Below are 10,755 nucleotides of genomic sequence, written 5' to 3'. Positions count from 1 at the left end.
TAGTTCCAGAGAATTTCCTTGATCTTTTAATTTCTGGCAGTTGTGGGTACTCTTGCTGTTTCAGATCTCTGGCAAATGTTAGTTAATATCAACTAGTCTTGAGCACTTAAGATATTTATTGGTCAGCTAGGAAAACTCTGTGTTATTGAAAAATCTCTGCATCCTCCCACAACTGAGGATAGATAGATATATCCAATTGATAGATATATCCAATTCATATTTGATCAAATTCTGTAGAATTTGAGGTTTGATAGATATATCCAATTCATATTTGATCAGATTCTGTAGAATTTGAGGTTTGATAGATGTATCCAATTCATATTTGATCAAATTCTGTAGAATTTATAAAATCTAAAGCTAAGCAATTATCAATTAAAAAATCCACCCAGTCACATGCCTTTGGAGTAGAGGTATTGGATGTTAAATGTAGCTTAGGGAAGAAACCTCAGCTGACTTATAATTAGAGATGTTTGCACAATGTGGTATGGATAAATAGCCAAAAAGAATATAATACAACCATCAGTTTCTTATTTTTGATCTTTTTACTCACAGGGTTAAACCATTGACATTCATCTTTGTAATTAATTTATGCTTGAAATGTATTATGTTTGTCTATTTTGCTAATATCTATACAGGGTGTCCTACAAGTCACCATAAGGAGAGAAAAATGGAAAATTGTAGCTAAATATACCTTTCTTTATAAAATATTCATTATAAAATTTTACATAGATGTGGCCAAAATGTAGAGAATGTTTTATAAAGAAAGATGCAGTTAGCTACAGTTTCACAGTTTCCCTATGTATGGTGACTTCTGGGACACACTGTAAAACATTGGTTCTCTGATTCTCAAATCGCCAACTTTTTAATTAGCTAACTATACATTAATCAGAGTAACTAAACTAGACTCCATGAGGATACATGGTTTTCAAAAAGGACTAACTTTATGAGACTGGCTCTTCGGTAAGTGTTCATTTTTAAATATTTTTAACATAGATAGGTCAGTATGCCAATATCACAACCATAGTACTATCACTGTTGAATTTTTTAAATGTAACTCACTTCTCACTTACCTTTCAGCATACCCCCAGGTTAGTAAGGCTGGCTGGATATCAAAGATATCATAGATATCAAATTAGCTTGCCTGATTTACAACAGGGAAATTCACACAATGCAAGAGCATCTTTGGGTGCCCCGCAGTGGGGTTCACTTGCCTCCTAGAACACCACAAAGAGGAACGTATACCACAGTATCCTACATTAAGCTGTGATAGGAAAAAAAAGTTGAGTTACCTGGGTTGCACCTGTAAGTATCTTTCTGTAGAACAGTGCAATACATATATTCAGTAAATTTACAGCCTCCTTATTTAGAAAAAAAAAAAAAATCTGTTTTACTCATGTGCATAATCCTCAGATTCTTAAGTTAGCCAAGCACCCTCCATCTCAGTAGGTCCGTCCCTAGGGATCTCCTGCACACCCCCAGGGAGAGAGCAGGCCCCAGCAGCTATGCCACCTCCCTGAGCTTCAGGCTGCCTCTGTGTGTGGTCAAGGTACGAGTCAGGAGTGACTTGGCACCTTCCCATGTACCAGTTGACATCGTCTTCCTAATGGTAACAGAACACTGCCTTCCGCACTCCTGACAACTGTTTTCTTCCCAGAGTTAGGAAGTGATCTCTATCATCATAAAGGGAATCAGCAAATGACCTTTAAAACAATTGAGTACTAAGTACAATTTTGAGATAGTCACTGCCTAAGTTGAAGGATTATAAATAACAGTTTAAAAATTCATAAACGTGGACTCTGGTGCCACACATCCTGGATTCAAATCCCAGCTGTGGTGTTTACCAGCTGTATGACTCTGGACAAGTTTGCCGGCTTCTCTGTGCCTTGGTTTCCTCATCTGTACCTACTTCACGGGGTTACTGTGAAGATTGTGTTACTGCTTCTGAAGTCCTTAGCACAGTGCCTAGCCCAGTATAAATGCTCAAAAAGCACGGGCTATCATTGTGATGATGTTTAACACCATACGAGCTGAAGCATAAGTAGCTCATAAATATTCAAATGGATTTGATCCATCCCAAGCATCACCCTGGATATTGATCTCCTAGAAATACAGAAAATCTGGGACACAGACGATGAGGAGCTAATTCGTTTCTTGAGTGAGAGAGGCAGGAGAAGGGAGGCCGTGGTGGAGATACCTGTGGGCAGTGGTTGCATGTGAACTCGTGTCCCAGAGCACATAGTCTATGTGATACTGCCATTATCGTAGGGTTTTGCAACCTGGCAACTCTGGGAGGAGCCAGAAGAGGCATCCTCTGAGCCGTACGATCACATAGATAAGTGAGGAGTCTTCCAGTGAGGAATCTCATCCCATTCTGAAAACTCCCTGCACTTTTTTCTCAGCCATTGCTAGGATCAGCTTCCAAGCTTGCTTGGAGGCTTACCTGATCTTCCTTTTGAATTTGTGTAAAAAAAAAATTTAAGGCATCCCTGGCAGATCAGATTTGAACCTCACCAGAAAAAGAAAAGCAAATACACATGATTAAACTCCGCTGTTAATACTAAATTTAACGTCGCCTTTTTCATGTGTTTTTAATTAGAAGAGTTTAGATTAACATAATGAAACCATAATAACTCTTCTACTAGAAAATTTCTCACAATTTTAAATTTGAATAACATTTTCTTGAGGGGGAAAAAAAACTTACAGAGTTAGAATTTCTCTCCTTATTTTGACTTCCTCTATTTTATTTTCTAACGGCCTGGAAGTTTTTTCCAATCAAGACTTACACTTTGCCCTGCTACAGCTTCTCTTACACCTGTCCCAGTCAGTCTTGAAAAGCAAGACTGATTTCTTTTTTCATTTTGCTATTTTAAGCTACAAGTGGCCACCACAGTCACATTTATAGGACTTCACCTTAAAGCTTTTCACCATGTGCCCTGTACCTCGGTATCTGGGAAGAACACAGGGATCATGGCTTGATAGCTGCCTGTTAAACTTAGCATCCCAGGTTTTTATTTTTCACCTAGTTGTTGTCTGAACCTTTAACATCTGGCTTGCTTTCATCTTCACTGAGTCATCTTTAAAAATAGCTTTATAAATGGAGCTACACTGGCAGGAGAAATACATATATGTGTGTATTTTTCAATCTGGATAAAATATTCATTATTCATTGAACCCAGATCACCAGTACAAACCCAAAGAAAGATAGTGAGCTCAGTTCAACCCAAGAAAATACACACTCAAAGTAGTAACCAATTAAAAAGGGTTAGATAAATTCCCAAAACCTTGTAAAGATTTCTGGACTGGGTATCAGAGACTTTAGAGCCGGCCTCACTGAAGGCACTTTGGTCTTGTCATTCTCCTTTTCCTGAGTCCACTCTGAGGCACTGACCCGCGCACTGAATTGTTCTGACCCAGTGTACTTTTTCTCATCTCTTATATCACTATATGAATTAAAGCCAGTGTCCCAAAGAATGGAAATGATCCAAAATTCTTAACACACATATGAACAAAGTCTGGTCAAAGAGCATAGTGGTACAGGTTGAGCACCAGAAATGCTCTAAAATCGAAACCTTTTTTAAGAGACATGGTCTCAGTGCACTGTCGGGCTGAAGTGCAGTGGCTGTTCTCAGATATAGCTCATTGCAGCCTTGAACTCCTGGCCTCAAAGGATCTTCCCTTCTCGGCCTCCTCAGTAGCTGGGACTCTAGGTGCCTGCTTCTATATCGGGCTAAAATCCAAAACTTTTTGAGTGCTGACATGATACTCTAAGAAAATGCCCATTGGAGACTTTTCAATTTGGGGTTTTTGGATTTGAGATGCTCGACATCTCATGGGTAAAAAAGTCAGAAACCCAAGCATTTTAGATAAGGAATACCTAACCTGTAATATTATTTCCTTAATCTCTGTGTGGGTTGTGATGTTGAATGATCAACTCCTTTATTTTCTGAGTTATTAGAGTGGTCGTCTCTATTATTTTCTGAGTTATTAGAGTTTCCTACATTATATTCTAAGTTAAACATAATTGAGCAGTTGCATCCGGTAGGATTCTTATTAATTTAGAAAACAACTATTCTAAAAGACTAGTTGGCCATGAGCAAGAGCTGATGTTTTCTTTATAATGCAGGAACGATAGATTATAGACAACAGTGTCATTTTAAAAAACTTGTTGGGAAATTGCTTTTAAACTAACGCCTGTGACTTTAATAGGGATGTAGAGAAAATGAATATGTAGAGAAATGAATAGCCCTGAAGGGGACAGGCTAAAATTTAATTTGTTTATAGTTAACGAAACAATATAACTGTTATAAAACAATATAATTTAGCAAACAATATAATTTGTTATTATTACTAACTAATCATCACATGTTTAAGGCTGCACAACCTTGCACAAGATACTTGTCCTCTTGAAGCTCTGTAAAATGAACTAATAATCACATGTAAAGAATAAATGAAAAAGAATTTACTTAGAAATGCTTAGCCCACTGCCTAGCATTGAAAAGACCTGCAGTAAGTGTTTACTTTCTTCCCACTGGGTTTTTTCTTCCAAATAGTCCGTATCTCAAGGGCACGCAGGTTACTTCCTCCTCTGCCCCTCCGTTTTACTAATCACCCTGTTTGTTCTTCATTTAATGCAGTGACTTAATCTGTTCTGTTCAACAGCCGCATCCACAGCCCCTGGAAAAGTAATGGGGGCAATAGGAGGATTTCTTTAAATATTGGTTGCCTGGCTGACCCGGGCAACCCATGTGTTGGTGTGCTGGGTCCGTAGTGGGGACCCAAGACGAGACCCTGCCACTGTGGAGCCGAGAGTCTAGGGGAAGATGGCAGTTAACAAATGACAAAGCTTGAATGAAAAATGTTAGGATAGAGAAGGAACTGGGCACTCTGACCTCTACCAAGGAAATGTGGCCTCATGCAGGAAGAGACCTTGAGTAAGTCACATGTGATGTGAACACTCACCCAGTGGCAGTCCAATCCCCCTTACCCACTTTGCCTCCCCTCACAACAACAACAAAAAAAACCCCAATACCTTTGAGACTTCTAACATTGTTTAAATGCAGTCTTAATATCCAAATAGAACTGAACTGTCTCCTCATCTGTAAAATAAGGGCAATAAAACGACCTACCCACCTCATAAGGCTCATTTGGAACATTTTTAATAGTATTTAAGAATTAGACAATAGTAAATACCAAGATCGTATCTTTGCAATAAAAGGTGACTTCTTTTAAAGTCCTTTTAAATGTCCTAAAAGAAAAAAAAAAGTGACTTTTCCATGGACTAGATCCGAAAAGATGGGTCATATCAACAAAAGGTTGGTTGTTTTAAACAAGTTTGAGGACATTAGTCTGTCTGGTACTTAATATGATACTTATCAAAATAAGATTCTGCAGTTACATATAACTAAATTGGAAATGTTATGGTTGTGATTAGAGAAATAAAAGGTTAGATTTGTGAAATGCCTTTAAGAGTATTCGACATCCCACCTGCAGTTTTTATACTAAAAGGACAGGATTGATGCCTCTAAAAAGACCAAGAAAAAGGAAAAGAAATCTCATTCTGGTTTTTCCTTGGAGGCTTCGTTGTCCTATGGGGTTTTTTGTTGTTGTTGTTGTTGTTTTGTTTTGTTTTTGCAGTTTTTTGCTGGGGCTGGACTTGAACCCACCACCTCCACCACATGGGGCTGGCTGGTGCCCTACTCCTTTTTTTTTTTTTTTAACATATCCATGTGTTTATTAGGTTTCCACTTTTTGCCTTCACAAAATCAAAAAGGCTTAAAATTTAATAACAATAACAATGTTTAAGAAAAGGAGTAGAAACAGAAACCTCGTAAAGAACGAATGAAGATAAATACATTCAGAAAAGAAATCAGATGATTGCTGCATCGAAATATTAAGCAATAATAATAACGCAAAGAAAGTAACATTCACGGTGTCAAGTAAGAGTATGTCTATTATAGAATGCTTTGACTCTGAGTCAGTATGGAGTCATCAGTTTGTCCTCTGGGTTTTACCCCCTGTTCTAACCACCCTTGGGAGGAAACAGTTCATCCTTATCTGAAGGTGTCCTAACAATTGAACGTCTTTATTCCCACCAGTCCCTACCCCGTTTGGGCTGTTGGGTACTGTGCCTCACCCCAGGCTGTTGTCCATTGCTTTAAGGTGAATTAAGTCGATTATTGTTCAAAACATTTTTGAATTTATTTAAGCCTAGATTCATTTTTAAGTGAAAATTCAGAAATGGCTCCATCTAAATAGAACATTACTTTTTTGAATTTATACCTTTTGGAACAACTGTCATCATTCAGACCTTATTTAATGCAACCATGTTAGATTTCTTACATTTTCGGCAATTGGTTTTGATAATGAACATGGAAAAGTTAAGCTTGTTTTATTCTGTTTCACTTCCAGGGCCCTAATTCAGTCATGATTGTCCTTGTCATGCTGTTGAATATCGGGTTGGCCATTCTTTTTGTTCACTTTCTAACTTGATTGGATTTAGGAAAGGTAAGACTAGCCTTAATTTCTCTGTAACATCATAATGAATAACATTCTTTTCTCATATTCAAATTTACTATTTTTTTTAAACAACATATTGTCCTTCACTTTAATTTTGGCTATGCCTGAATGTGATTCAACATGGTTACTTAACGCTGTAACTGTTTTGACCCTTCAGTGAAGTCATGACAACTAGTGGTGTTAGCCCACAGTTCTCTGCAGTGGTGCCGTCAGCCCTTTAACTGGCCCACCCCAGGCAGACTCAGACACAGGGAAGGAGGCTTGGAATTAGGATGGGATCGCAAGAGAGATGACACTTGGAAAATTCAGCCAGAGGACCTGTTCGGTTCCCCTGGGAATGCTTTGTGGCTTTGGGGTCCTCGGGGAGCTGAAGCACACAGCCATGTTGGAGAACAAAACTTAATAATGATTCTTTTTTAAAATCTGCTGAAGCAGCCCCATCCGGCGAAGTTCTTGGCATTGGCTACTCCATCTGTCCTAGCGGAGTGTGACTAAACTGGAAATGTATGGAGCTGCATTTTTTTTTTTTTTTTTTTTGATGGAAGTCAACAGCTGCCTTACTATTTTACCATCTGACGTTTTTAGTAGGGAGCTGGGGAAACGACTGGCCGAGGAATGCGGTCGGAGGATTGTGTTGCTGTGGACGTGGTTCCAGCATTCACTCCAATCTCATTAGAAGAAATAGGTAGCAGCATCACTCACCAGTCTTATGCCATGACCTGCTGCTTTAACGTCTCCCGGAATGTTCTGGGAGGGAAGGTTTTGTTTGCTTGTGCACGACTCTGTTCATTTTTGCTGTTGATTTAAATATGATGTATAGTCATCTATCCCCTGCAGTCCCGGCTGGACAAAACACACGTGTTGCATCTCGAGGAAAAGAAACAACAAAAATGCTAGTGAAAATGTGCTTATTTTGATGGCAATACACCATTTTTTATGTCCTTTATTCTTCCTAAACCTGTAAAAGGCTGTCTATCTTTAAAATTTAGCAATTTGAAGGCATTGTACCTTCCTAAGAAATAATTTAATTTTAAATATTTTTAACATTGCTGAGATGAATTATTTATGCACTTAGGAGGTGCTCAATTTTAAAAGGTAAAAGACAACAGAATTCGAAGAAGTCAGGTCCAAACGTTGCATGGATTGCAGTAATCGGTGTTTAAAGGATTCAGTTTCTCTGCTGACGTACTTTACAACCAAATAAAATCTTGTCAGTGGCTGTGTTAATTCCCATGAAAGTTAAGCAAGATGCTATTAATAACTGTGCTTCTCTTTCTTGTTTTCTTTTTCCAACTTAAATTTCTGTTGAATACATTCAGGTAGAGCCTAAAGCTTTGTGCAATCCCTGCCTCGCAATTTTCTCCCTTTCCTGTTCTCCAAAGTCCTTTTGTAATTTCCTTTCAGATTTTCAAGGCTTCGACATTTTTATTTTAAATATGTGTCTTTTGCAGTCCTTTGTCATTCTGACATATTCTGATTTTTTTTTTGCTGTTTTATAATTTATCCTTTATTATTCAGAAGCATGCTTACTTAGAGAAACTAAGTGGTCTTTATCAAAGTAATTATTTAAAAAGAAATCAGGGGAGGAAAGGTATCTGTTCAAAATCTTTCTAAAACATTATATTGCAGAAAGGGAGCTATTTCTGAATATTTTCGTAATGTGCATGGTTGACTCAGACCCTTTGACCTTATTAGCTACCTTTTCAGTGCAGAGGAGACAGTTCATGTCATGCCCATGTTAGCACAGGTGTGGACTGAATGCTGTGTCACCTGCAGGGTAGTAACCCAGTGATGTTTTTTGCAGAAGTACAGTATGTTGAGAACCCTGGGTGTGACCAATATGGAATACAGAAGGCGGCAGAAAGAGAGCAAATGAAAAATTACAACTTGTATATTTGTTTTTTACACTTTGCTTTGACTTTTCAAGTTAGGAAGTAACTTTTTTTTTACCCAACAACAGGCATTTAAGTTCCTGTGTCAGCCTCAGTCCTCTCACTGCTCCTTCCTCACCCCATAGCTCCTTCTGCGGGGAAAGCTGATTTTTAAAAAAAAAAAAAAGAAAAGAAAAGAAAAAGAAATTAAAATAAAATATTTAATCTTATTAAGTGTTTATTTAAAACGTGTAATGCTTTGGAAGTAATGGGTAACAGATAAGTAAAGGATATGTTTATAAAGTGAGCATGTGGGTCCCATTTATAAATATATGTATGATTTATAAGCTTTTTTAAAACAAAGCTCAAATTGTTGGTATTTTTCTAAAATGTGCACAGCTGTATTTTACATGAAGGCTCTTTCTAATGGGTTGTTATACTGTACTCTACATTTTGGACAGCACATGAAGTCTGCCAATGTACTCAATAAAACATGACTTTGTTTATTTAAAGTTTCTTGCTGTGAAAAAGAACTCCCTATCTGTGAGTTCCTTTATTTATAATCCTTGAAACCAAAATGTATAACGTACAGTTTTCACAACTGTATCTGCTCTAATAAAAAAAAAAATGTTGGTTATTAATGAAGCTGGAGGTGTGTTTCCTTTGTGAGTGAATTACTGTTTGAGTTCTATGGAATGTTTTGGTGGTGGTGTTGAAAGAGATCTGCTGAAAAATTAATAGAGAAGAAAAATGCTGAAAGAAGCCACGTGGCAGAAGGTAGTTCCACTATTTCTTTCTATATTCCTTTCATCTTGAGCCTTCCAAATAATTTTGCAGAATTGGACTCATGGCTTTTAATGCCTTCTTAAATTGGATTAGTGCCTTATTCAGGGCTTTAAGACTGCTCCTGTTTTTAAGAAAAACTCAAAGTCGAATTAAATCTCCCTCCTGCATGGGCACTTTTCAATTAATTAAAATTTTTTGACCATCATGCCCCAAATAAATTAATATGTTGCCATGGCTCCTACTGCCCAGGCATATTCCTGGGAGGTTAGGCACAGAGTGCAGTTGACTAAACTTGCTGCCGCGAGACCCTCCAGCCACTGTGCTCCCTCTGAAGCCATCCCAGCTGCCAGCCTAAGCTGCCCCAACATGTAAGCAAGCTGTTGTGCACTGTAATAAAAGGACTTGTCCAAAACAGCTTCCCACGGAGCTGCTGTGGTGCTTTTAAATTCCCAATTAATCATGCCAAGTGAGAGTTAAGATGCTGGAGACCCTGATGTAAAATAATGCATGAAGTTATCACCGTTAGGTATAAACAGTTGGCCTCCTTGCCAGTGTTAACAGGAATGGAACACAGACCAGACTTCTGAAGCAAGCAGAACACAGAGGGCACTAGAAAGAGTATTGATTCCAGATTGGTGTCAAAACCACGTGTTTTGAGGGCCAAAGCCAAAGCGAGGGTGAAGCTGGTGTGGTTGGGAAATCTGGAAAGTATTCTGCATGCCCTTTTAATGCAATAACTATTTCTCAAGAGTCATGGTGAGCAGGCTCCCCAGGCGGACACTCGGGGTCATTTGCAGCTCTCCTCCTGTGCTCTGGAAAGTCACGTAGCCTTGTCTTTCCTGCTTACTAGATGGCTGTAGACACGGTGTCTTCTCCCAGTGCAGCACAACAGTCCATCACACTGTGATGATTGCAGGTTTGAGAAGTGCCTTTGCACGACATTTCCCTATCAGCCCAAAGGTACTATGAAGTACTTTAGTATTTTGTAATAGCCTCTTTAGGAGTCTGATTTACAGGGGTTGGAGAAAAATAGCAACCCTATTAGAAGATGAAGTATGCTAATGAATGCAGTAAAGATGGATGTAATTCCAGCTTTGGTCATGATTGCTTGTAGATCCTTCTCTAATCATCTGTAAAATGGGTGTAAACAGAGCACTGACCTTACTGGAAGTGAGAATAAAATGACCCCCTATTTAAGTGCTCATGAGTGCAATGCCTAGCACGTAACTGTGTTATACATGTTGGTTTTTACTGATTGGAAGAACTTGGAAAAAAATTATTGAATTCCTGTTAGCATCTCAAACACATTGGAAAAGATAGTGAGGCCTCATTCTAAGGGACTTTTTACAAAGGTTAATTATGCCATAGGTCCTGTGTTCTTCGGTGGTAATCAGTTGAGTCTTTCTCACTGTGAAAATCAAAAGCCATGCCTACAGAATTTCTTCTCGGTGCTGAAGTGCGATTTACAGTGCAGGAGAAGATGAGACCTTTGCTTTACAAAGAACTTTCACATCAGTTGGATTCTTAACAACCTTCCTATGAAAGTTTTCCAGCAGGTAAATCGCGTAGCCAAAAGTCATAA

The 10,755-nt window shown here is 38.4% G+C and overlaps 1 protein-coding gene across 1 annotated transcript in view; it reads left to right on the top strand.

The window, feature by feature from the left end:
* The window catches only part of JPH1 (junctophilin 1), an 81,496-nt gene extending 72,468 nt beyond the window's left edge, over positions 1 to 9,028 (top strand). Inside the window, exons 5-6 of the mRNA XM_003800044.2 lie at positions 6,409 to 6,504; positions 6,674 to 9,028. Coding sequence (XP_003800092.1) covers positions 6,409 to 6,489 — 81 coding nt within the window. The 3' untranslated portion in view covers positions 6,490 to 6,504; positions 6,674 to 9,028. The remainder of the gene's footprint in view (positions 1 to 6,408; positions 6,505 to 6,673) is intronic.
* The last annotated feature ends 1,727 nt before the right edge of the window (positions 9,029 to 10,755 follow it).

The sequence above is a fragment of the Otolemur garnettii genome, unplaced genomic scaffold (assembly GCF_000181295.1).
Source record: "Otolemur garnettii isolate 467f Iridium unplaced genomic scaffold, OtoGar3 scaffold00163, whole genome shotgun sequence".
Lineage (NCBI taxonomy): Eukaryota > Metazoa > Chordata > Mammalia > Primates > Galagidae > Otolemur > Otolemur garnettii.
This window is presented reverse-complemented; position numbering and strand designations above follow the sequence as displayed.